The 27,793-nt window shown below is 39.3% G+C and overlaps 1 protein-coding gene across 7 annotated transcripts in view; it reads left to right on the top strand.

Annotated features, from left to right (window-relative positions):
- VPS13B (vacuolar protein sorting 13 homolog B) overlaps nt 1-27,793 on the top strand; it is a 922,277-nt gene that overhangs the window by 705,818 nt on the left and 188,666 nt on the right. For 6 of the 7 annotated variants that reach the window (XM_073330465.2, XM_073330462.2, XM_073330464.2 and 3 more), the window contains exon 34: nt 25,359-26,061. In XM_073330465.2, the coding sequence (XP_073186566.2) occupies nt 25,359-26,061 (703 nt within the window). Of the gene's footprint in view, nt 1-25,358; nt 26,062-26,667; nt 26,880-27,793 lie in introns of all 7 variants that reach the window. The other variant, XM_073330468.1, reaches the window with a different exon arrangement.

The raw sequence follows: 27,793 nt of genomic DNA, 5'->3' as shown, positions 1-27,793 counted from the left end.
TGTCTGGTTGGCAGCGCCACACAGTGGGGTTGGCAGGCTCCCTGCTAGCCTCTGGACCGCATGGCTCCCGGAAGCAACGGCATGTCCCTGTTCTGGGTCCTATGCATAGGGGCAGCCAGGGGGTCTGCGCGCTGCCCCGTCCACAGGCGCTACCCCCGCAGCTCCCATTGGCTGTGGTTCCCAGCCAATGGGAGCTGCGGGGGCAGTGCTTGGGCTGGGGCAGCATGCAGACCCCTTGGCTACCCGTATGCATAGGGGGTGGAGGAGAGACATACCACTGCTTCCAGGAGCTGCTTGAGCTAAGTGCTGCCCAGAGCCTGCACCCCGAAGCGCCCCGCCCCCACACCCAACCTCCTGCCCCAGCCCTGATCTTCCTCTCACACCCTGAACCCCTTATTTTTGGCCCCACCCCGGAACCTGCATCCCCAGCCCAGAGCCTGTACCTCCTCCCCCATCCGAACCCCCTGCCTCAACCCAGAGCCCTCTCCCATATTCCAAACCCCTTGGCTCCACTCCCCAGCCTGGAGCCCCCTCCTGCACCTCAAACCCCTCATCCTGGCCCCAGCCCAGAGCCCATTTCCCCAGCCAGAGCCCTAACTTCCTTTCACATCCTAACCCACTGCCTCAGGCTGGAGCCTCCTCCCACACTCTGAACTCCTCATTTCTGACCCCAGCCCCCTGAGCCAGCCCAATGAAAATGAGCGAGTGGATGAGGGTGGGGAGAATGAGCGACAGAAGAAGGGGGGATGGAGTGAAAAGGGGCGGGGCCTCAGCTAAGGTGTGGGGCACGGGCAGGACCTCGGAGGAGGGGCTGGGAAAGGGTGTTTGATTTTGTGCAAGCAGAAAGTTGACAACCCTAGTTGGGTAAAGAACAGCTTTTGGAGGGGAGGGATTCAGAAGAGGGGCTAAATACACTCTTTTCGTTATCAATGTGGAATTTACTGCAGTGACTGGAAATTGAGCAAATATAGTAAATGGCAACAATAATGTCCCAGAAGCAGTGGACATTAGAATAACAGTCACTAATATACATTCAGAGGTTTGCGTACAGCATGAGCCAAATCCTGAAACCCCTACACAGTTTTACTCAGGCAAAATGCTCTTTGAAGTACTGGATTCTCATGTTAGAGAAATGGGAGCTCTGAAGAGTGGTGGTTTGGGATCTTTCATTAACTGGAGTTCGGAGGTGTCTATTCGTGGTTTAAATCTACATTGATTGATGGACCAGGGACTTATTGCCACTAGTTAATAGGTTGAATTTATTAATAAAGTTGCCATCAAATGGTTTATCTTCTGAGACATGTGGGCTAGGACTTTATTTGCAAAAGGTTCCAAAAAAAATGGTGCTTAATAAAGACTATGTTTCTTTTCTGAATGAATAGAAACAAAGTGGCTTAAAAATATGATCATTCAAGAAGTTCCAGTTCAGTCAGAGAAAGTAAAACATAGGGTAACAACAATGATAAAAGGAATGCAGGGCCTAAAAATGGTATAGAGGGAGATTAACAAAATTTGGTGTATTTAACTTTGAGATTATTAAGAAGTAATTTGATGGAAGTGCTTAAACTAGCTAAGAGGTAGCATAAAATTCAACTTGATATCCCTGATAATATCTTGTGCTTTAGGAGAGAATGGGATATTCTTACATGGATAGATTCTCAGCTGTGGAGGAGGGTTGCAGGGTGCTGTTTAGAGCTCTCAGATCCATGACACCCAGCTTTGGCATCAGTTACACCTGCAAGGGAGCAGTTCTAACTTATGCTACTGGTGTAAGTTCTCTCAGTCAAGACCTTTGCCAGTGGACAATCAGGCTCACTTCATTCCACCCCCACAGAATGCCTCTGGCATGCCTACTTCCTCCCACTACTCAGGGGTGAGAGGCAGCTGGTGAAGGAGACATTTACACTGGTAGAGAGTCTGTACAAGGGGAATTCCCTGCTGGCAATTCCATGTGTCCTACATCCATTTTGTGCCACTTACACAGCACAAAGTGGACTTAGAGGATTAGAGAACCTGACCCACAATGTAAAAGGTCATAGAAGATCTAAGACAGAGGAATAGTAGTTTCTTACAGATCTGGCTTACCATGTCTAGTGTGAAAAAATAAGGCAAAATAAATTGAGAACTGAGAAATATACAAAATTTTGTTTTGCTGTAAAATATTTTCTGTCTGTAGCATCTATTCGAATAATGTAGAGAAGGAACAGAAATGATGAATGTTAAATATTTGCATTTGTATCAGCTCTTACACCAAAAATAACTATATAACAATCATTTTTCCTAGTATCTGCACAAACTCTAAAAATATGAATAAAATGGTGAAATAAATAAACAAATGTAAGCTTTATGATCTACTGTATGAGAGATTCAAAAACTGAGAATTAAGTTAAATTAGGAGGGAATATTTAAAAAGAATTAGGAATGGCTTTCTTAAAAAAAATTGTAAACAAGCAATATGGGTTCACAATGAAGCTGATGACGTTAAGTAGTATTAATATAGTCATGCAAAAATTAAATGACTGTATGTAATAATATAAATCCAAGAGATATTTGTTTCCTAGTAGGGAGAAATGACAATAGTTTTGAGAGCTTGGAATTTTTATTTATTTAGTTAGTTAGTTGGGTATCATTCATTTTTAACAAAATGGGATATGACTGTGGAAGGGTTCTGCTGGTGGTGGTGGTGGCAGTTATGGTTTTTTGTTTGTTTGTTTTTGTTTATTCTGTTTACAGCAAAAAATGTATAAATGCATGGTGGAATTGTTACCAAAATGCTTTAAACATGATGGGAGTAGGGCCTGTTTTGGGGCCATATTTTTCTTACTATTTTGCCAGTACTGAAATAAACTAGATGAAATATCTGCCTTGAATTAAGGTTGTAACAATTTCAGTCATAGTGTGATTTGTCATGGATTTAATTTGGATATCTTTTTATTTCTTTTCTTTTCACAAATGATAGTTTGGAAATAAAAATGGACTGATAGATATGACTCCAAATAGCTTTTGCATGAACCCTGCAGAGTTCACCTCTACATCTTCCAAATGTATTTTGTAATATTTGGAAAGGAAAAGGTTAAATGTTAAAGATCTGTTCCATGTTCTGTGCAATTTCATATTGATAAGCTTCATATTTTCTTTAACCCTAATGAAACTAGCATGTTGGCACATGACCAGTAGAAAAGTACCCACAAAGCAATAATTGTTTTCCCCTAGAAAAGCACCTAAAAAAATATGTTGTAAAAATCTAAGGGTCTAATAACTACTAGTGGAGACAAAGAGGATTTTCAAGGGCTTTTTTCAATAAAACCTTTATCTTATTTGATAATTATTTTTATTTATTTTTTCAAGTGTTTGAGAGTGGAGCCTCATGGGCCACAGCAATTTTAACCTGAGTGTTAAGTGCGAGTTTGGGCTCAATCCAGCTTTTTTATTTTTTTAAGGTCTACTTTACTTGATTATCTAAAACAGACCTTCTTGCCTCTGTTGTTTGGATTACATTTCTTTTGTTTCATACTAACCTTTGTGTAATGGTCTAAGGAAGATGAATGTTCTAGCCAATCTCTCTATTAAACAGTATTACTTTCAACATTTGGACAATATTTTGTGGCTGTTGTTTCTCTGATCAATACTTTAAATAAATGTTACTGCACACTCTCACCACCATTAGCATTATGTTGATAACTAAATGGAATGTTGTTCATTTAAAGTTTCCAGTAACTTCATATAGAAATTAAGAATATCTTATAGTTTTCATATCTACATTGAAAAGAAAATGAACAATATTAGCCCTCAGCTACTTCTAAAAAACAAGTGCTGCTTTCTTTTCAAATTGTACGAAACTAGTGAAAATTCTGCATCGTTCAGGTGCACAGTAGTACTGTATTTGATAATGTAAAAGAAGGGCTAGATGGCCCTATGGTCTGACCCAGTATAGTCGTTCTTATGTTCATTTTCTTTGTGGGAAGGATTCTGACATTTCTGTGGCATCCTTGTGCAGGAGCCATCCCAGTCTTTTCTGTATTTTTAATGTATGTGATATCAAAGCAAGCACTAGGGTTTTTGTTTTTTTTTTAAATATATCAGAGCCACAGCAAAATAACTTTTTAGATGTTGCTTTTCAGATGTTAGTACCTTTAACTCAACTTAAATGTCTTTTATAGAAAAAATATACTGTTGGTGATGCTTCGCCAAATATACCTTTTGTGATAGTGTGCTTGTGTAGTGTTCTTTGTGATAATGTGCTTGTGTAGTGTTCTTTTGACACATTCTATGGCCCAGATTCTCTGCTTCATCAAAAATTTGCTTCGCACAGCCGGAAGGGGACTGTCAAGGTTCTGATTACTGTGCCCCAATTCTCTGGACAGATTCTTGCACAAATAGGACCTGATCAAAATTTCATCAGCTGGAGTGCAGTGTTCTCCAGCCATACCTGTTCCCCACCATGTGTCTGGGGCCAGGAGGTGTCATAGAGCTAAATCTTGTCAGTTTTAGATCATCAAGGGAATCCTCAGCAGAAAAGATCTTCCCAGTAAGAGTTCATTTCCTGGATATTTTTACTAAAATGAGTAGCGTGATGTTGATACTTTGGTTGTCATCTTTAGAGTTGACTCATCAGCTGGAAGCCTCTTATCTTTCCTAAATCAGCCTTGTGACAGTATATCAAATCTCATTAGGAACCACTTGGTTAAATATTAAAAGTAAATGAGCTGTTGCAGTTCATGAATTTCAAAATCATGCAGTTGCAACAAAACTTCTGCCCAGTAGAGTATTACATGAAAGGCAGATGATGAGTGAAATCATGACCCATTGAAGTCAATGGAAAAACTCTCATGGACTTCGATAAGGTCAGGATTTCACCATAATACTGCATTGTCTCTTGCAGTAGATGTTACATTTTTACGGACTGCATAATAACTACCATATTTACTATTTCCTTTTCTATATTTTTCTATCCAATTGCAGCCTGTTTTCAAAATCAAGTAATGCTTCATCATCTTAGAACATTTTTAATGTGTCTGATAAGAGGCTAAGAACAGCCATTTATAGTAGAGATCTTGGCAGGAGAAAATACAAGCATTTCTTCAAAATCTGATTAGTCTGGCATAGTTATAGCACAATTTGGAGTGAATTTCACACTTATTTAAAGTATGCCAAGGATATGTGTACGCATAGTTTTTCCTCTTTTTCAATAACATTTACATTGAAGTGATGGTGACACTGTATCTGTGTAATAATATCAAAGGGATACAAAGCCATTCAGAAGGCATAAATCCATGATGTTTATTTTCAAAGAATTTATATTTCCCATTTATTTTCAAGTGAATTTCAACACATTATTAGTGTCCCAGGATCTTTCTGCATCATAACTTTTGTGTTGTACAGTATAGTTATGTTATAATCATACTATATATAATATAATATATATATAATATATATAATCATACTATTTTTTTAGTTTCAATTTTACATGTTTTTACTAATTAGATATGACTTTTTTCACTGAGAAACTCCAAACTGTGTTCAGATTTTTTATTCATTAAAACTTTAAAAAACATTTTTGAAATCCCAGATGAGTCAGCCTCTCCTTCCAAAAAACCACAAAGACCTGCACCCTCTAATACCTTTGTAAAGTGATCTATGTGACCATGGCTTAAATAGAGGCAAAAGTAAACTGTAAAATATGGAAAGGATATAAGATAATTTAAGAGGGAAATTTATGACTAAGCATCTTTTCCAAATAGGTCTGAGTAATATACTGAAATTGAGTCCATTACATGAGCTAATCTTAGGTAAACATGTGCACAAAGCCAATGAGCCAAATTTATCCCTTGTATAATGTGATTTGTTTCAGTTGTTATGAACCAGGAATGAATCCGACCCATTGTAACAGTGTCCTGAAATTGTATTGGTATTTTTTATTACGGGATAGTCTGAATCTAATAGACTAAAAATCAAAACACTTTTGATGTCTAAATAATATAGGATCGCTGTCCTTTTAGGTGGAAAAACTGTTGCCCATGTGTTTTTCTCCATGTGGTTCTCAGCAGTTTGCTGTGTTGTACTACAAATTCAAATTACTATTTGTCTGCTACAGAAAGGAAGTTCCTTTTAGTATAGAAAGGCAACTTTACATTTTCTTTGTTTTACCATTACAAATGAGGAAAGCCCTGATACCTCCACATCTTTTGTATGGCCACAGAAGCAATGGAACTTCTGCAGTTCCACTGCAAGGATACAGTATTGCAGGGTGTGAATAAAGGTTTTAGACCATGTTAAGTCCTCACAGATCTACCCATAGGGCTAGCTCCAGTGTAAAGCCTTGGGGCTGCTATACTTCACACACAACTAATAATGGACCCTTCCAGCCTTTCCAACAGCTTTTTGTTGATGGCAGGACATAGAGATGTGCTGGACACCTGCCATGCATTAGAAGCCAGGGGATGATGTAAGGAGTCACTATGCCAGCCTTCTACCACCAGATAATTCCCTCAGTATGGGGCAATTCTCGACTTGCCACTGAAGTTAGTTTTAATTCTGATTTGTATCATTAGACAGTGCAAAGCAACCATAAACAAGGTGAGGAACTAGCCTAGGATGTGTTCACCCAATCCTAACATCATAGAGCCTAGCTTTACTTAAGCTCCCTGTAGATTCCTATGGAGCAGGATGTGGATGGTGGGGAAAGAGTAGGGATGAAGTTAGCATCAGTTGTTGACCCTAAGGGTATGTCTACACAACTAGACACTCCAAGCTGGTCCGTGCTGGCCAATTTGGGCTTATGGGGCAATCATTTTCATTGCTGGGTAGGCTTCCAGGCTCAGGCCCAGGCTCTAGGACAGGGGTGGGCAAACTATGGCCTGTGGGCCACAACTGGCCCACCAGCCAATTTAATCCAGCCCTTGAGCTCCTGCTGGGGAGAAGGGTCTGTGGCTTCCCGTGCTCCAGCCAGGGAGTGGGGTCAGCGGTCACTCTGCGCACACCTGCCACGTCTCCACGGAGCTCGTGGAAGCAGCAGTATGTCCCCTCTCTGGCTCCTATGTTTGGGGCAGCCAGGGAGATCCACGTGCTGCCCCCGCCCCAAGCACCGCCCCTGCAGCTCCTACTGGCTGGGAACTGTGGCCAATGGGAGCTGCAGGGGCAGGGCCTGCAGTTGGGGAAGCACCCAGAGCCACCTGGCCACACCTCCATGTAGCACCCGGAGGGGGGACATGCTGCTGCTTCTGGGAACTGCTTGAGGTAAGTGCCGCCCGGAGCCTGCACCCCTGAGCCCCACCCACACACACACCCCAACTCCTTGCCCCAGCCCAGATCCCCCTCACGCCCTCTGAACCCCTCAATTCCAGCCCAGAGCACCCTCCTGCACCCCAAACCCCTCATACCGAGCCCCACCCCAGAGCCTGCATCCCCAGCCAGAACCTTGACCCCACCCCAACACCTACCCCAGCCCGAAGCCCCCTCCCACACCCTGAGCTCCTCATTTCTAGCCCCACTCCAGAGCCTGCACGCCCAGCCCACCCCTGCTCTTGGACCGTGCAAAGTAGGAGGGTCCCAGAGCGCAGGCTCCATGCCCGAGCTCAGAAGTTTACACAACAGTGAACCAGCCCTGCAGCCCAAGCCCCACAAGCCTGAGTAGGCTAGCAAGAGCTAGCCACGGGTGTCTAGTTGCTGTGTAGACATTCCCACAGAGAGCAAGCTCATAAGAGTGTGAGGGGCATTTGTTTATGTGCATTTTGGTCATGCTCATCACCACAGTATTTGAGCATATGACACATTAATTAATTGATCCCTACAACACCCTTGTGAAGTAAGGAAGTACAGTATAACTAATCCCATTTTACAGATGCGGAACCAAGACACAGAGACATTAAATAGTTTGCACAAGCTCAAATGTGGCCTGGAAGATCCAGGAAAAGACTCAGATCTCCTGAGTCCCAGTCCAGTATTCCTGGGCTGCTGTGGTGGCCATGGAATGGCTCTACAGTTTATTTGAGGCCTTGGAGGGGACTCTTCCTTCTCTCTCCCCACAGAATACTTTGTCAAGTTGATAAACATACATTGTGAATGTAGGGTTTAACACAATATGGCTTTACGTTTGGGGAGGCCTGGGAACTCCAGTAGTATGCAATACAGCAAAATCCTGTTTGAAATTATAGGCAGAATTCTATTCTAGCAGTGCTAAGCTTGTACCACATGCAAAGTTTTCACACCTGAGGTAAAAAGTATGTACCAGAGCGGAATTAATTTTGAAAATACATAAATAATGTTCATTGCTGTATAAAGAGAGTTTCTGATGTTAGTGAGTCTGGATTAGTGTTTCACATCAGATGAGAAAAATATGGTGAAGTTTCCTGCCTTCTTTTCTCTTTTTCATATGATATACAGTATTTGGCAATAATAATAATAATTATATATATATAAATCCCCAGCTCAGTGGGCAACATAGATCTGTGACTTTTTCATTTTAGAGTTCTGCTTTAATCTTTGTGCTGAATAAAGTCTTCATCATTACTTTAATACATTGACTTATCAGGAAATTGGGTGAAGGCAAATAAAGTTTTGCTGGCTCATGTATACATGACTGTTGTTATGGTCAGTTTCTGTCCAGTTCTGCTTTTAATGCAATAATTTTAAGTTTTTGAATGGCTCACTCTTTTGGAACATAAATGACATTAGATACTCATCTTTTGCATAATTTTTACCACTGGGCTGTTTTGTTAATTAAATTTCAGAATTAGAGCAAACTTGTAGCTTGATAGTATTGAAGAGAGTGCCAAAATGTAACATCTAGAGAATGCCAATGAAACCCCTGAGCTGGAATACTTGAACAATACTCTCATCATTTTCCTGGTAGGTTTTACCAGTATTTGGCATCCAATTTGTAAATTTGTTTCCTGAAAATAAAGTGAAATAAAGTTGATTATTTGAGGTACACTAACTATCAAAATAAATTGCTTGCCAGTGCCTTGAGTCATTATCTTAACATCTTTCCATTGTTAGGAAGCTTTGCTTCATCATTTCATTTTATTTCCAAAAACATCAGTAATATATCTCTCTGTTAGACTGTACTTTTAAGACATTTCCTATAAGCAAATATTTTAATTCGAGTGGAAACCTAGATACAACTCTTGTGTTGGGAAAGAGGCTGAGCATTTACTTTGTTACTAAGTGAGACTATTTTAAGCAGACATTTTATTTTTCAACATAGCGCAAAAAAAAACCCCAACCCTTCAAAACTCTGTAATATAACCCCCAAATAGCCACTTTAATGGGAAGAGCACATTTCACAGATAGAAAGCTACAAATTGTATATGAATACCGCAATTCATTCAAATGTGCATGTGCACAAAAGTAGACATAAAAAAACAAAATGAAAAGGCTGTTGGCATTGTAAATTAAACAAACAGTGAATGGAAGTGCACAGTTTAGGATTAAAATTCCAAAATGTAGACAAAGTTGCAGTCCTGGTATAATTAACATTGTTTAGATATTGGAAAAGGTAGGGATCTCATAGTTTTTATTGCATTTCTTGGCCTTTGTCCACCCCCAGATTAGTCACAGGGCAAAAATTGTATCAGCATATGTAGCAAGGGGATTTCCAGACACTGGGAGAAGGCAGACATTTTGCAATTCCATCCTAATCAGCAGTTCTAACAGGAGAGATAAGTTTGAACTTTAAATTGGAGATGGAGTCCATGCAAGATGTGCTGATTCAGTGATCTTGACAGTGTTCTCTCCCTGACCAGCAACATACACTTTTGGGGTTTGCTGGCCAGCTCTGGGATCCTAGGCACAGCATGGGGTTGTTGAGGTTACCCTGGGCAAAAAGGTACTCAAACCACTGCTTCATTACTTTTGCTCCATTACTGTGACACTACAGTCTTGTGATTATCTGGAAATATATTTATTTGAATATATTTATTTCAGTTTGTACAATGTACCAGTTCATTTTTATTAGAGCTAAAATTTCCAATCTCAGTTGACTAAAGGCAGGCATCTAAATCCATATTTAGGTACTGGAAGTCTCCTGCCTTGGGGACCATATTCCTCACATTCTCTGATACTGGATGTCACAGTTTCAGAGTAACTGCACCTATACCATGCCCCCTTCATGGTCCGCTCCAAGAGCGCCTGTATCTCCAACTAACACCTCTCTCTCTAGGTAGGGATCCTTGTCCCACTCCCTTTGGAGCAGGAAGTTTTAAGGCTGCACAGCCCCTTACCTTACACTGTGATATCCCCAGCAAGCAAGTCTGCCTAAAGGCCTGTGCTCAGGATAAAAGCATTACAGAGAAAACACAATAAAAACAATAAACAGGTTTAAACACATGCTAAACTTACCAGAGGTCACCCATCAGTCTTACGGATCTCTAATAGGCCAAAGTCTTTCCAACCCTTCCATAAGGGTTGGGGCCTCTCTTGGATAAAATGTCCTGTCCAGAGCTTCTTGCTGGACCAGAATGAAGGCCTTGAGTCCATTTAAAACTAGCCTTTGCCAAAAGCCTTTTCTTTGTCAACTGGTCTCTATAGAATCCAGTTTGAACCAGTACATGTAAGCCTTCCCTGGAGATGGTATCTCTTTGGAGGTGGTTACAACCTGAGTAATTCACCTTAATCACCCCTCACTATTATTAGTTCCTGGTGGAGCAGTGGCAACATCCCATCTCACCTCCCCGGAGTTGCTTACAATCCCTAGCCCACAATGAAACATAATACAGACACGTAATACAGTATGGTCCCCAAAGATATTGCATGCAGTTGCAAGATCTGTAGGGAGCCTGGAGTAAGTGTGGGTACGAGCCAGAGAAGGTTAACATTGTCCTCCAAAACACCTGAACGTATTACACCAGGGGTGGGCAAACCTTTTGGCCCGACGGCCACATCTGGGTATGGAAATTGTATTGGCGGGCGATGAATGCTCACAAAATTGGTGGTTGGGGTGCGGAAGAGGGTGAGGGTGAGGGCTCCGGCTGGGGGTGCGGGCTCTGGGGTGGTGCCAAAATTAGTTCAGGGTGCAGGAGGGGGCTCCGGGCTTGGGCAGGGGGTTGGAGTGCGGGGGGGCAGGGAGGGAGGTGAAGGCTCCAGCTGGGGATGTGGGCTCTGCAATGGGGCTGAGGAGGAGGGTTTGGGGGTGCAGGAAAGTGCTCCGGGCTGGGTCAGGGGGTTGGGGCATCGGAGGGGGTCAGGGATGCAGGCTCTGGGTGGTGCTTACCTCAAGTAGCTCCCAGAAGCAGTGGCATGTCCTCCCTCCGGCTCCTACGTGGAGACACGGCCAGGTGGCTCTGCGCTGTGCCCTGTCTGCAGGCGCCACCCCTGCAGCTCCCATTGGCTGTGATTCCCAGCCAATGGGAGCTGTGGGAGTGGCGCTTGGGGCAGGAGCAATGTGTGGAGCCCCCTGGCTGCCCCTACTCGTAGGAGCTGGAGGGGGGACATGCCACTGCTTCTGGGAGCCACGGCACATGCAAAGTGGAGCAAGCCCCCGACCCTGCTCCGCAGCAGGAGCTCAATGGCTGGATTAAATTGTCTGAAGGGCCGGATGCCCACCTGGGCCATAGTTTGTCCCCGGGCCATAGTTTTCCCACCCCTGTATTAGACTAAAAAGATAATATAGCCCCAAACTGTATTCCATTCATTTCCACTGGGTTTCTAAGGTTTCCATTGACTGCAGAAGTCCTTGAGGCACAATTCCAGTGGAACTGTGCTGTAATGGGAGGTACAGAACCAGTGCGGAACCTCTAGGCATAGGGCTGCGGCCCACTTTTCCTCCTCCAGGATCCACAAGGTATGTGAGTGTGCCCCATGACTTGTTCCATAATTGGGCAGGCCTCACTATGATGATGCAATCTGGGACAATTCCTCAGGAAAAAAGCTTTATAGGGAGCTTTAACACTGCTCTTGTGGGTTTTTCCATGAGAGAGCGTGGTCAAATCCAATGTAGTTTGTGATTTCTCTTTAAGTGATAGAGGTAGTTGTCATATTGATCAAGAGTGGCATTACAAAGTTTTTCTAATGAGTGTGGGGAGGATTAGGAAGCAGCAAAATATTGCCATTTGTACATCTGTATGATTAGTCCTGCTCTGGTGCAGTTATGATACACTATATCATATGGTGAAATCATAGATTATAAATGTGATACTGGTGTGATCTGAGTCTTACATATGATATTAATAACATAAAGTGAATCCAATTCAGATCATGATCTCAAGTCTATGGATAATTGGCCACTTGTGCATCTCTAATATTTTTATTATATCTCAAGCGGTATTGTCCTTCTTCCCTCTTCCTTATTTTTCCTCTTCCCACATCATTGTTTATTGGAGGGCTTCTCTATCTGATGATGAGTCTTCTATAAGGTATTGTGGTCCTGTTGTTCCATAAATTATGTTTAGTATATCACTCTAATCTTTGATTTGGATGTTTCTCCCCTATTAATATATTTGCTTAATAACCCTTTCACATTATGACAGGTTTCAGAGTAGCAGCCGTATTAGTCTGTATCTGCAAAAACAACAGGAGTACTTGTGGCACCTTAGAGACTAACAAATTTATTAGAGCATAAGCTTTCGTGGGCTACAGCTTACTTCATCGGATGCATAGAATGGAACATGTAGTAAGATAGATAGATACAGATAGATAGATAGATAGATAGATATAGTGGTAAATCCAGGACAAACAGCTGCAAAAGTGGGGTAGTAATTAATCCCAAGGAATTAAAAGGCCCCTCCCTATCCACTGAGGAGAGAGAACCAGGAGGCAATAAGGTTCAGCTGGAAAAGGGGTTGCTAGGGAACCAATTAGGTTCAGCTGACTCCAACTATTTGGGACCTTTTTAAACCCTCCCCTGGGTGGTAGGAGGGGGAGAGTGAGGGGAACAGAGAAGTTGCCAGTAGGCTGTTTGCAGCAAGACACCAGACCTTCCCAGTAGGGAGGCTGCACTCACTCCCCAGAAGGGAAGGAAAATAAGCACAAGGGACTGACTGAGGAGAGGAGTAGCAGGACCCTCTGCTACCTATAAGGATTCGCCTTGCCCCAAACCTGAGTCTCCAAGGCTAAAAAGGACTGAGCCTACTGAGGCGAACAAGGTATTTTGCCACAATACACATACAGATAAGTTGGAAGTTACCATAAGTTAGAAACTGTGAGAGGCTAATTAGTTAAGATGAGCTATTATCAGCAGAAGAAAAAAACTTTTGCAGTGATAGTCAAGATGGCCCTTTTAGACATTTGACAAGAAAGTGTGAGGATACTTAACTTAAGGAAATAGATTCAATATGTGTAATGACCCAGCCACTCCCAGTCTCTATTCAAACCCAAGTTAATTGGTATCTAGTTTGCATATTAATTCAAGCTCAGCAGTTTCTCGTTGGAGTCTGTTTTTGAAATTTTTCTGTTGCAAAATTGCTACCCTTAAATCATTTACTGAGTGGCCAGAGAGGTTGAAGTGTTCTCCTACCGGTTTTTGAATGTTATGATTCCTGATGTCAGATTTGTGTCCATTTATTCTTTTGCGTAGAGACAGTCCGGTTTGGCCAATGTGCATGGCAGAGGGGCATTGCTGGCACATGATTGCATATATCACATTGGTAGATGTGCAGGTGAATGAGCCCCTGATGGCATGGCGAATGTGAGTTGGAGTGGCTGGGTCATTACACATATTGAATCTATTTCCTTAAGTTAAGTATTGAATCTATTTTCGTACGTTAAGTATCCTCACACCTTCTTGTCAACTGTCTAAATGGGCCATCTGGATTATCACTTCAAAAGTTTTTTTTCTCCTGCTGATAATAGCTCATCTTAACTAATTAGCCTCTCACAGTTTGTATGGTAACTTCCAACTTATCTGTATGTATGTGTGTATATATATATCTTACTTATATGTTCCATTCTATGCATTGGATGAAGTGGGCTATAGCCCGCGAAAGCTTATGCTCTAATAAATTTGTTAGTCTCTAATGTGCCACAAGTACTCCTGTTCCTTTCACATTAGCAACTCTTTCTCATGTGTTGATATGATGTTATCTATTACTTTCAAATTGTTTCATTCTGCTCCTACTAGAGTCCGAGGTTACTCTTTGACAACTTGTATGAATCAAGATGGAAGCCTTAACCTTGATTCATGATTTGCTCTCCCACTAATTTCACCTGCCTTTGTCAAAGAGACAGTGATAAAGTTCATACCGTAAAAGTTCATACCTTTTCCAGAAATAAACTGAAGCAGTCATTTTTCTATGTATTTAAAAACAAGATATTTCATAGCATGTGAGTTGTGAAAGAGAGTACCTATAAAACTGAAAAGATGTTAAATATTTAACTTCCCCTTTATGTGTCCCATCTAAAAGTCTCATAAAGTTCATCTACCTCAGAAATAAAAAGGAAAATAGATGTTTAAGGCAGTCAAAAATCTTATCTATATATTTCCCGTGGTTGGGTCTCTTTCTCATAGTGAGCATGTGTTTTCACATGAAGTGTGCCATTTTCCTCTACGCCAACTGGAAACATGTCCCTTCCAGTCTCTGGGACCTAATTGACATAAGTCAGTCTCCCAGTCAGCTTCTCAGACGATGGGATATAACATTCGCAAAATACATAGATACTGTATAGGAAAGATTCAAAAGCACACCTGAGAGTTATGTGCCTAGCTCCCACTGACTTTCAATGAGAGATGGGCACATAACTGCCTTTTTTGCCTTTGAAAATCTCCTGCTGTTTTATTAATATGCATTCTGTCTAGTTATCAGCCATTTCCACTCATGTAAATGCACATCACACACTGAATATTTGTTTTTTAGCCCTTCTATTTATTAGATCCCTGGTGTTTGTGTAAAATTTTCTCCAAAGGGATCTGAGTGCTGGCCTGGGTTGGGCGCCTCCTTGACTGAGTGCCCGGATTCATCCCTGATGGAAGTTCATCAAAATCAATGGAGTTGCACCAAGGATCAATTTGGCCCAACTACTATAATAATAAAATGCAGAAAGTTAACCTGAATGTGTTGCACTTCCTGCGTAAGCAAGACTCCAGGTATTCCTCAGCAAGTTGCTCTTAAATCTCCAGCAAAGTTCCTGGATTTTTCTGCACTCTGGTGCAGCAGACTGGAAATTTTGTAGCGGTTTCTTTAAAACTTAAAAAAAAAAATAGATTTTTAAAGAGTGAAAGCTAAAAATAATTCAATCAGTACAGTAATCCCTATGTTGTTTATTTTGTTATTACATTAATTCATTTTATGCTATTCCCACATTTTCAGTTTTCTTCAGGCCAAAGATGTTTGTACTGACAACTGATAGCTGCATCATAGAAATTGTCAGAGGGAAAGCTGAAGGTTTTGGCAACTGAGTAGAGTGCTCTATCATGGCTTTTCTCATTTAAAGAGGCTTTGGAGGCAGGTAGGGATTTTGAGATACTGCTACAATATTGGGGCTTTCTGCAGATTCCAGGAGACAACACTGCATACTCTTGCTTCACATTTTAAAGATTATTTCAGAAACCATATGGGCTAAAATCATAACTGTTTTACAAAATACAAATTTAGATTCTGGACCACTGTTCTTCAGAAAGGAGTATATTATAGGGGCAAATTCCATGGCAGCAGACTTACAAAATAGGTGGAACCCTGGCTTTAAGGCAGGGCTTCATAAACCTTTTGATAATGTGGACCGCACTAAAAAAATCCAGCTAGACTTTGATAATTGGTGAGATATATATTTTATATATTAGTGGGACACTTACTCTTCTGTAACTCAGAAAGGCAGAAGAGATTTTGCTCAGTCTTTATGCATACACACTTTGCCTTTGGACAGAGACCAATGAAACTCAGCCCAAAAGGTGAATGCTTCCATTCAGATTCGTTTCAGAGTTTCTCTTGAATGGCTCTACTCCATTTTTTCAGGGAGAATACAGACAGTAGTTTTGGGAAATTGTGCCTTGGCCCTGAGGACTCACTTTTGAAAGGCAGTGAGGTAATGCTTATAGTCCTTTGAAGCATTGCCAAGAAGGCCAATGGCATTTTGGGATGTATAAGTAGGGGCATTGCCAGCAGATCGAGGGACGTGATCGTCCCCCTCTTCGACACTGGTGAGGCCTCATCTGGAGTATTGTGTCCAGTTTTGGGCCCCACACTACAAGAAGGATGTGGAAAAATTGGAAAGAGTCCAGCGGAGGGCAATAAAAATGATTAGGGGACTGGAACACATGACTTATGAGGAGAGGCTGAGGGAAATGGGGATGTTTAGTCTACGGAAGAGAAGAATGAGGGGGGATTTGATAGCTGCTTTCAACTACCTGAAAGGGGGTTCCAAAGAGGATAGCTCTAGGCTGTTCTCAGTGGTAGCAGATGACAGAACAAGGAGTAATGGTCTCAAGTTGCAGTGGGGGAGATTTAGGTTGGATATTAGGAAAAACGTTTTCACTAGGAGGGTGGTGAAACACTGGAATGCGTTACCTAGGGAGGTGGTGGAATCTCCTTCCTTAGAAGTTTTTAAGGTCAGGCTTGACAAAGACCTGGCTGGGATGATTTAATTGGGGATCGGTCCTGCTTTGAGCAGGGGGTTGGACTAGATGACCTCCTGAGGTCCCTTCCAACCCTGATATTCTATGATTCTATGAACTCAGAGAAGTGGCTGAGATTATAGCAGTTCTTCTGACTGAGCGAGTTATTTGTTATTCAGGTTCTGAAACCTGTCTGTGGAGTCCTTGCTGCTTCCATGTACTCATGTAATAGCAATTGCTAAGAGTGCTTTTTACCAAAGGGGCTTGGCAATAAGATGGGACCTTTTCTTTTGGATACAGACTTCTCCACAGTTATCCAGGCCCTTGTCAGCCCAAGGTAGGATTGCTGCAATGCATTCTTTGGGCTACAACTTCAGACTATTTGGAAATGTCAGCTAGTGCAGAATGTGGCGAGTTGCTTATTAACTTACGTTTCATGCAGGAGTACATGTCAACTCTCATCTATATTTTGTAATGACTGCCAACTGATTTTCCTGAAAAGTATAAGGTGTTTATTTTTATCATGTAAAAATTCTGTCTGGTTTGGGTTCTGGCTACTTTGGAAACAGTCACTCTCCTTTTTAGGATGCTACAGCAGCTGGAACCATGGGTGACTAGTTCAGTTGGTAAAGCATAAGGCTTCTAATCTCAGGGTTGTGGGTTCAAGTACCGCTTCGTATGGTTTAGTTACCCAGGATACCTTTCTGGAAGATATGCTGTAGCTAAACATAAGTTACCCTTAATCAACACAATTTATTGGGCTCAGTACAGGGGTAATTAGGTAAGATTGAATGGCCTGTGATATACAGGCGATCAGAATAGATGATCTAGTGATTCCTTCTTAAACACAAAGAATATATGAAAGCTGAAGTGTTAAAACTAACAGCTCTTTGATTTCAGTGAGACAGGGTTGATTGCATGGCATTTCTAGTTGAGGAGTCCTCGACTTTGGAGTTATTTTTACCCATTCCTTGGTCTGACTTAGTGCAGATTTTCTGGTCTATAAGGCTAATTTATTTGTCCAGGCTTTGTGGGGCGGGGGATGGGAGGAAGTAGGTGGAGTTTATTTGCTTGGGCCAGGAGGCCTTTATTGACATCTTTCATCTAATAAGTTTCTGGTCATATTCTTAATTGATTGCCTGATGCCCAAAACCTAGGACAGGCACGTTTATACATTTGAGACATTGATATGTAATGTGATATTTGGGATACTGTACTAACAGTACACATAGTTTCAGTTAAGGGGCTGTCAGTAGACTTTTGTCTTGTGAAAATCATCTTGAAGGTTACTTTTATTTAATGCATTATGTAATTTGATTAATTTGATGCTAAAAGCTAACCTCATTGGTGGTAATCATTTCGTTCAGGAAAAACAACCTCTGACTTTTCTTTCTGTAGTTCCAATGAGTCCTGCTCTCAGTCATAGTCCTGGTAATGGACGTCTGAATTTATTTAGTTAGTTCTACATCTTTTTATTGTTCTCACAGTGCATTCAATGTTTATTAATTGGAAGTATTAACAGATAGTTACTTTTCATGCTTTTTATCTGTGGATGTCATTAAAGAGATATATTTGGTATTTCCTTATCAAAAATGTTTTTCTTTTCCCAAGTTCATGATCAAATGAGAAGTTTTTTGGTATAGTAGTTGTGCTGTTGGTCAAGAAAACACAGATTTTTAAATAGCAAAACTCAGATCAGTATTGCAACACTTACAGGACAGAAATTACTTTAAATTACACAGGTCAGTTACATCATCAAATATGGTGTTGGGTTCGCAGTTGATCCAGCCTTAATATCACTTTCAGATAGTTTGATGGGACAGAGTTGGTTCCAGTAAGATCAGTTCAACTCTAACAGACTATTCAATTCCATCTTAATAGGAATATATGTGAAAGAGGCTTGAAACTAAGACTGATGCAATTGCAAAACTTTATATGAGTTGTTAAAACCAAGAGGATCGCTCTGAAAGTCCGTCAGAAACCATGATGCAAAACAGAGTTAAAGCTTTGATTGCATCATTCTGAAAAGTAGTAAAGTTGAATGTACAGCAGCCATTTTAAAAACAAAAAGTTAAACCTCAGTCTTTTGACAACACATAAACAAACAATTTTGATTAAGGTTCAAGTATATGTAATTGTTTTAACCTAAGACATGCTTTTCTTACAAAAAGCAAAGAAGCAAAAATAAAACAAATTAATTTCAGGAAAAAAGCGGTCAAACTTTTTACTTAGAATTTTAAATATACAGTGCTCTTGGACTAAGACCTGTATACCAAGTTTCATCCTGGAATTACTTTTTCTTTAATTGAAAGTATATCTCTCTCTAATTAATTAATTAGCCACTTACAGTTTGTATGCCAACTTCTACCTTCTCTGTATGTGTATATATATATATATATCTTCTTACTATATGTTCCATTCTATGCATCCGATGAAGTGGGCTGTAGCCCACGAAAGCTTATGCTCTAACAAATTTGTTCGTCTCTAAGGTGCCACAAGTACTCCTGTTCTTTTATCTCTAAAAACAGGCTTGTGCAAGTCTCAGTAGACTCTTAATATAGTATAGTAAACATGCTGCCTATATTAAGAAGAAAACTATTCATTCTACCTGGGTTAGTAGGAATTTCCATATTTGGCTGTAACCACATTGCAGCTGGAACATTTAGCACAGCTTTCATATATGAATATTTGAACTGATATTTAACAGACAGTAGCCTCTTATTCAAACTTCAAAGACCTGGAAAAATTACTTCATGAAGGAGGAAGCTGAAACTATAGTACTTCTTACCATCCTATTAGTTCTGCTCTTTTGCATAATTACTATAGTATTGTGAAAACTTCAGTTGCATTCCAATTGGGAGTAGATATATGAAATCATGTAGAATATTATGCTCAGTGAAATTAACTTTAAAATAGCCTTTGCTGTGCAGCAAGCTCTTGTGAAAACAGCTTCTTCAAATGAGAGACAAATTGGATTTTTGACTCTACGTCTGTAGTCAAATGACTAGATCCTCATCTTGCGGTTGGATCCATGCGGGCACAGTCCGCCTGCCAAGATCAATTGCAGAATTGACGTTTTAGTTTAAAATTCAACAAACTGAAAATACAAAATTATGAACTATAACAGTGACATAATTTTAAAATGATAGTTCAAAAATGTGTATTTCTTAACATTTCACATTATATGTCAGATTGGAAAAAAATTTTCATAATTGTCAGAATTATAATCTGTGTTCATTTGTATAAATAGTTTTTAAAGCAAAACAAGTCATTAGTTTTAATTGTTATGTTCATAAAAACAATGTGGAAAACTGTAGTTAACAAAGAAAAGGATCTTTAAACTACAATGATAGTAGTCAAATAGATTTGCATCTGTTTGGTTTAAGATGCTTTGATAGATGAAGGACTTTAAAAAAAAAAAAAAAGTTGAAATAAAACCACAATATTTTTTCTCTATAATTCTCGTTTAAGGACAATATTAAAAAAAAACTGGAACTAATTCTCTTTCTGTATTTGCTTTTATAGGATAGACAAGATGTTTATTTCCATGAAAATACTACTACTTTTTAGCAAGAGCAATAAAATTAGGTCAGATGTCACAATGATGTACCAGATGTGATTGGCACTTTGATTCTGTGGTTTCACACTTGTGACTTTTTCCATAATTTATATGATGTGAAGAATGATCTCATGATTGGCTGAAACTATTTTGATCAGAGTTAGGGAATGACTGTTGCAAGCTGGAAATATTACTTCAATAGGGCCGTTACGTAATCACAGTTAATATTAGAAACTGGAAAAAGTATGCAGATGTACATTAGAGCATTTCAAAAGATTCTTTTGCTTACAATTATTCTATCATTTGGACTGTTATTCTCTGTAGTTATAGTAGGGACCACTAGTAGAACCAGTCATATCTCTCAAACAGGTAGGAACTTTTTAAGTGCGACCATTGTATATATAGACACATGTTGCTGATCAAAATGACTGAAGAATCAAGAAAATGAAAACACAGTCAATACAACAATGAAGTCGTCACTTGTTTTAAAATATGTCCCCTTTGTTTGAAAAATATATTAATTATAGATCTAAACTACCATCTTCAAAATGTATCAGGGTAGTTTACTTTGCTCCCCTTTAAAAAGTTGAGTTCTGAAGAATCTGTCTTTTAGCAAAAATCTCTCATATATAAACATATCAAAATTGGCCATAAATAAATAAATAAGAAAAGTTACCGGATTTAGTCTGTCCTAGACCATAAACAAAACTGCTTATTCAATATTGTAATTTGGAAAGGCAATTCCATTTATTTACATTGGATTTTGTGATGCACTGCACAGTGCGTGTTCATGAGTACATGCTAATATCATACCTCTTCACTATATACACACTGTGTATATTCACTCACTCACTCTCTCTCACTCACTCACTGTATGCCCTATTGAACTTAAGGGGTTAAGCTAGTAAAGTTACCTGTCTCAACACATGAAAAGGCAGAATTAGCCACAGTCCCCTAGCTACTAGTGTAGCTTTCAACACCTTTTCCTTGGTGGCTAGTATTGATAAGCTCTATAACTGTGAAAGGATGGGAAAATGCATTGAAGTTATCTAAGAAGTAAACTGTCAAGTTGACATGTTTTTCTAGCTATTGAAAACTTTTTCATATTGCAACTCATTCTGACAGTGAGACTGTAGAATTCCTCTGATTTAAGTACCATCTGGTTAGGCTCAAAGCTTTAAAGCTATTTTCTCAACATAAAATTTCAGAGTCCTAAACTTTTTTCTTCGCCAAACTATCCATTTTTAAGCCACAAATATTTTTCCAGTCCTTTCAGATTTTATCTAAAAGTATATTTTAACAGTATTTAAATAGTTCTTAAACAATAACAATTTATCTTGATAGATGACATGCTGTGTTTTTTCATTTTATTTTAATTAGCCATTATGGAACCAAATTCCCTTTTGTTTTATTCCTTTGAATACTGTTTAATTACAGTTATCATGCCAGATATCTTAAAGGTTATTGTACCAATACAGTTTCATTTAACATAAGCCATGTGGAATCAATAGTCCTGTTTCCTAAAGTGAATGCTTGGAAAATCTTACATTCATATGTTAAGAGTACACATCCTTTCCTCATTAGTTGGAAAGTACAGGGATTTTGGCACAGGTTCTGTGTGGAAGCATTGTGCAGCTTTTATATGGATTTTGTTTTTAGCCTTTGATGACACTGTTTAGAATAGGAAGTATCTAATAAGTAAAGCATTTTGTCTAATGTGCTGCCAGTGTGTTTAATATATGCCTGGAGGTCTGAAACATTATCTTCTCCACTACAGTAATATGCATTTAATTCTCTGAAAGCAGAAGGTCGAACTTTTAAAAGGGACTCAAAGTACATTTTCAACGAAATAATTTAAAACATATGGGACAGGGGACGAGAGTAATGTACAGTTGGTTTTTATGGTTTAATCATGATCATGTTAATGCACACCAGTAGCTAATTAAAGAAAACTTTTATTGTTCATCTTAAATGGGTTATGTAAAGAGTAAGAGAACTGATATAATACAGCCCAATGATAAATGTTACCATTATATTTGCTAACAGCAAGCTGATTTTGCTGTTTTTGACATCTTTAAAGTATTGGCCCATTTATTCCATAACAAATCAAAACATCTCTTTTCAGTTTTTCCATTGGGAGTCCTCCACCGCCGCCCATTTAAAGGAGTATTTAATTGATGCCCAGTTTTATTACCAGGCATACTTTAAAGTTAACGGCAAAACTTAACTGAGTAATTTGCCAAGAGTTCCATAAGAGATTGATATGCAAAGTTCCTGTGATATTCCTGCTACTTTTGTTTTGTACTCAAAAATTTTATAATAAAACTGAGGAACTGTGTTGCAAATTATTACTTGTTTGTTCCAATCTTTATAATAGGAACATAAGAAAATGTAAATATCAAAATTTCAGTATGGAGCTAGGTGGTGTGGCTGATAGGTAATTCAATACAGTACCTTTCACCTTTGGGTCACTAGTTCGTGTTCCTCATTGCTTGGTACGGATCAGAAGAAGTTACCATCTGACTGCTGTTCGGTGACATATGTGAATTGATTTGGTAGTCTCAGTAATGTTTCTATTAGTCAGATTCCACATCACAGGAAACTCCACAGTTGGGACTAATTAGCACCCATATTGGTAGTCTTAGCAAAAAGGCCATGGACCAACTGGGAGTAGAGGAAGAGCTACCCTCTTCCCCTCCTGCAGGTGTTTTATCCAGGTCAGTACATTTAACAAATTTTAAATTTACTTTTGAAAAATGAAAAGAAGAAGAAGAAGAAAAAAGTAGGTTTCTAAATCAAACGAAACCTATAAAAACCTAAGAAAATGTATTAATTTGCAGACTGGGAGTACTTGTAAAAAGTTTTTTCATTTGTAAAATAGATTATCCTTCACTAACTGAAATTGCATTTTCATTTCTTATGGCCAAATCCAGCTCACCCTAAACATAGGGAAACTGTCATGATTCTGCTGCAAGTAGCAGAAGAATGGCAGACTACAGTGGCTGCACAAGAGGAGTCTGCAGCCTCCATCCACTGTTACTTGATGCCTCTCTTCACAGGGCTAAGCAGGTGGCTATGGACCTGTTTGGAGCTGCTATGCTCCTATTTTGACCATTGCATCCATACAGTTGTTGGTGGCCCAAAGGCCCCTCCACTGTGCTATGGAGAGTGCCAACCATGAAGTGCCATTGCAGGATTTCTCCACAACTGCCTCTTCTGTCCATGCAGAGATGTTGCAGCAGTGTTGGTTCCAGGGTGTTAGAGAGAAAAGGTAGGAGAGGTAATATCTTTTATTGGACCAACTTCTGTTGGTGAGAGAGACAAGCACATCCACATCATGGAACTTCACCTGGCATTTCTGAAGCACCCATCATCACAGGATCTAGGATAGTTCAATATTATTGCCACTTTACAGATGAGGAGACTGAGGTAGAAAGATGAATATCAGATTGAGTCACTGGCTGAGGAGTTCCCTGCTCATAGTCCAATGATTCATTAAGGCTGCTTCTAGTAAGTTATTTTTGTAAAGACTACCTTAAAAGTGGAATCATATTTATGAGCCAATGATATTAGTTAGAAATCAGCCACAAGGATTTTTATTGGTGATTTGAATAATATGTACGAGTGAAGCTGAAAAGTTTGTAACCAGAGCTGACAAAAACTTTTTCAAAGAAAATCTCAGCTAGTTAATGGTTCTGTTTAGGATTTCCCTGGTAATACTTTTTTCTAGTATATTTACATTTTTAAGGAAATCTTTGCTTTTGTTCCCTTTGATTAAAAAAAAAGCACAATATAAAGGTTTCAGAGTAGCTCATGAAAGCTTATGCTCAAATAAATTTGTTAGTCTCTAAGGTGCCACAACTGCATGATATAAAGGAATTCCAATAAAACCCCTCAGCTTTTCTTAAAAATCCAAAACAAAACAAACCAATATTTTAGTATGTTATACAGTAGAAAGACTAAGGAGAGAGAAATCCAATACTTCAATGCCCTTCACTCCCATTATGTTGTATTGTGGATAATATTGTAAGTACATGTAATTTGCAATTATATTTTTTCTAATGGAAGATATTGTATATTTTGGATCAGGTTGTCTCTCTCCCTTCATGGGTACACAAGGTGTAAGGATAAGGTGTAACAAGGAGGCATCACCTTGCAACAGGTTCTAGGGCAGGGGCCAGAGACATTCCACTCACTGCACCCAGAGGTGCTTGTGACTAGTGTAGGCAGTGACTCTAGGCTCCTCAAAGAAGCAGGACAGGGTGAGCTCATGTCACTACTTCACTTCCAGCCAGTCAATGGAGTTGGCTCTGCATCGTCATTATTATTGTTGTTGTTATGGAGTACACGCTACATCTTATAAAAGAGTATATCTGCAGCCATGGTTGGTCCCCCCACCCTTCTTGGAGGATTTAAACTTTGCCTCAGAAACAATGGCTCTTTGGGGCTTCTGCTCTGCAGTGCCCCCTGCTGAGGGCTGTGCCTTAAAGGCACAATCTAACTCTTGATTAGTAGTATTCACTGTGACAAGAGCTAAAATCTGTCTTTTTTTAAGTGTTGCTCTAAGCAGTGATGTCTATCTAAACATTTCTATTTGATGAGATCCTGTGAAGTCATAGCCAAATGCATAAAACTGTAGTGAGTAAATATACTACTTATACCATTATAGTGGCAAACTTTATAAGTAGCTGCTATTTACCTGAGCAGTAAGCCATGTTGTTTTATATAATGCAGCTGGTACTTGCGTGACTAAGAAAAGTCTTTCCAGTCCTACAACACAATATTTATAAGTTACAATTTCCATTTAATCTTTTTTATGAATTTTAAATTAATTAGTACTTTTTTATTTTGTGTAAACATGCTAAAGCATTTTTAATGGTAATGGGTTGTGTTTTTTTTTTTTTTTTAAGTTTTAACACACAAAACGTGGAAGAAATTCTGATGGTCAACCTTTTTCTAATTGTCAAATATAATATTGTTTCATGGAGGCACAATTTTGTTTTAACCCATGTATTTCTTTTAGATTCTTTAGAATATAAAGAATTAGTTGAAAAAATGTAGTTTGAGCCTAGAAATCGTTATTCAATTTTTTTCCCTTCACATATTCCTTTGGCACTTCATCAGATGTGAGTCATCATTTCTTCGGAACGGACACCTGCTGTGCTTTCATGAGTGATTACTTTGTTAAAAGTTAACTTGGCAGGTTTTTTATAATTCCGTTTTTTGAAATCATGTTTAAATAGCAATTGTTTGCTGCCACTGAAATGGAAATACTTGGGATATGGATATAATAATATAATATAATATTTTCCTTCACAGGTTTCCAGACAAGAACAGAAAAAAATGGATATATCTGATGGAGGAACAGTTGACACGTCTTCACGTTATAGTGGTGCACAAGACAGTGGCATTGGCAGTGACAGCATTAAAATCAGAATAGTTCAAATAGAACAACATAGTGGCACCAGCCAACACCGCATTGCACGTCCTTCCCGACAGTCTTCCATTGTGAAGAACCTGAACTTCATTCCCTTTGACATTTTTATTACAGCAAGCCGGGTCTCCTTGATGTCTTACTCATGTACTCCTTTACCTAAATCTAAATCATTGCAAGATCAGAAAGATGGTGAGAAAATAAGCAAAAGTTCGTTAAACCTTCCAGAAACAGATTCACATGGTAGCCAAGACACCAAAAAGCTCAGTCAGGCATGTATTTCATCAGTAACAGCAGATGATCTCTTGAACAGTAACAGTTCTTTGCCCATTGGGAGAAAAACAGGTCTACTGTCACTAGAAAGTCTTCATGCTTCTACAAGGTCATCTGCTCGACAAGCCCTTGGTATAACTATTGTTCGACAGCCTGGTCGCAGAGGAACTGGTGACCTCCGGTTAGACCCTTTTCTGCACCTTGTTGTATCCCAGCCTTCTGTACTCTTGAGCTGTCACCACAGAAAGCAGAGGGTGGAAATATCAGTGTTTGATGCTGTGCTTAAAGGAGTAACCTCAGACTACATGTGTACAGGTAAGACCATTTAAAGTCAAGAGGGTGTTAACAACTGCCATAACAATCAGGCTTCCTCAGAGTTTCAGGGATGATCAAACAGAAAGGCGCTGGTAGACTAGACAAGACATATTAATTAAAAAAAAAGAATGTAAACTTTACTTGTTCATACTTGAACCGAATTTAAGAATAGAAGATGATTGAAATGAATTAAGGTTTAAACTTCAATAACCCAGTTTTCTCAGCCCCAGAAAAATAATAGGGGCTGTCATAGTACTTTAATGTATCAGGAGTTTCTGAACCTATCTGATAAGCAATGAGTTGTAAGTCAAGTTTCTTTCATAAAGGGTATTTTTATGGCTGAAAATATTTTTATATTTTCCCATATTACTCCTCTGCTAAAATTAGAAGCAATACTTTCAGAACACATAGTATTTTGATCATAAACTGTACAAAAATTACAGTAGTCTTCTAAATGATGTCTTAATAGTGTCAAATAAAACAGAGAGCAAGATGTGTAAAATCATTAAATTGAGAAAACTTTTAGCAAACCTTTTATAAAGAACTATTTAAATTGCAAATCAGCAATTTCATGACATACCTATCTACTACATACCACTTCCCCAGTAGGGTCTTTAAACTCTGGATGGTGGTGGTGGGAAGGTTTGACTTCAACTCACTATAAGGAAGAGGAAAGAAGTAGCAACTGCCATGGGGGAGGGATGAAGAAGGAGCAGACCGTTCTTATAATTTCTTCTCCTCCTGAATCGATGATGGACCACTGTCAGACATAATCACCAAAAATGGAGTAGAAGTGACTAATCCAGTCATGGCATAGGGTGGGTACGATGCTTCCTCTTAAGTATTCAACTTCACACAGGTATTTGAAAAATTATTTCCCCTAAGCTAAATAGCAGAATTTCAGACAGAATTCACCAAATTCCTATTTGTATCAGAATTTTTTGTATAACTCTAATAAATGCTACTTAGGAAATAATATATTTAAGGCTCTCCCTCAACTAAGCAGTAAGGTATTATGAGAGTTTCCTTTCCCTAGATGAAGGCAGCCAATTGTTGGCTTTTCTGTAGATGTAATATTTGCTGTATTTCATGTGAAGTATTTATAACAATGAAAAGTCACTTTTTTGATTGAAAATTTATTTGTTTGCCTATGAACCATTAGGGAAGGGAGAGAAAATAAGAAAGAAAATATCATATAGCCACTATGTAAATCCATGGTATGCCCACACATTGAATACTGAATACAGTTCTGGTTGCCACATCCCCCAAAAAAGATATGTTAGAATTGGGAAAAAGTACAGAGAAGGGCAACAAAAATGATTGAGTATGGAACAGCTTCCATATGAGGAAAGATTAATAAGGCTGGAACTTTTCAGCTTGGAAAAGAGATGACTAAGAGGAGATATGACAAAGGTCTATAAAATCATGAATGATGTGGAGAAGGTGAATAAGGAAGTGTTATTCACCTCTTCACATAACACAAGAACCAGGGGTTACCCAATGAAGCTAATAGGCATCTGGTTTAAAACAAACATAAGGAAGTTCTTCTTTATGCACAGTCAAACTGTGGAGCTCATTGTCAGGGATGTTGTGAAGGCTAAAAATATAACTGAGTTAAAAAAAATTAGATAAGTTCATGGAGGATAGGGCTATCAATGGCTATTAGTAAAGATGGTCAGGGATGCAACCCCATGCTCTGGATATCTCTAAACCTCTAACTGCCAAATGCTGG

This window comes from Lepidochelys kempii, chromosome 2, assembly GCF_965140285.1.
Source record: "Lepidochelys kempii isolate rLepKem1 chromosome 2, rLepKem1.hap1, whole genome shotgun sequence".
NCBI lineage: Eukaryota > Metazoa > Chordata > Testudines > Cheloniidae > Lepidochelys > Lepidochelys kempii.
Note: the sequence above shows the minus strand (reverse complement) of the source record. Positions and strands in the feature narration are given on the sequence as shown.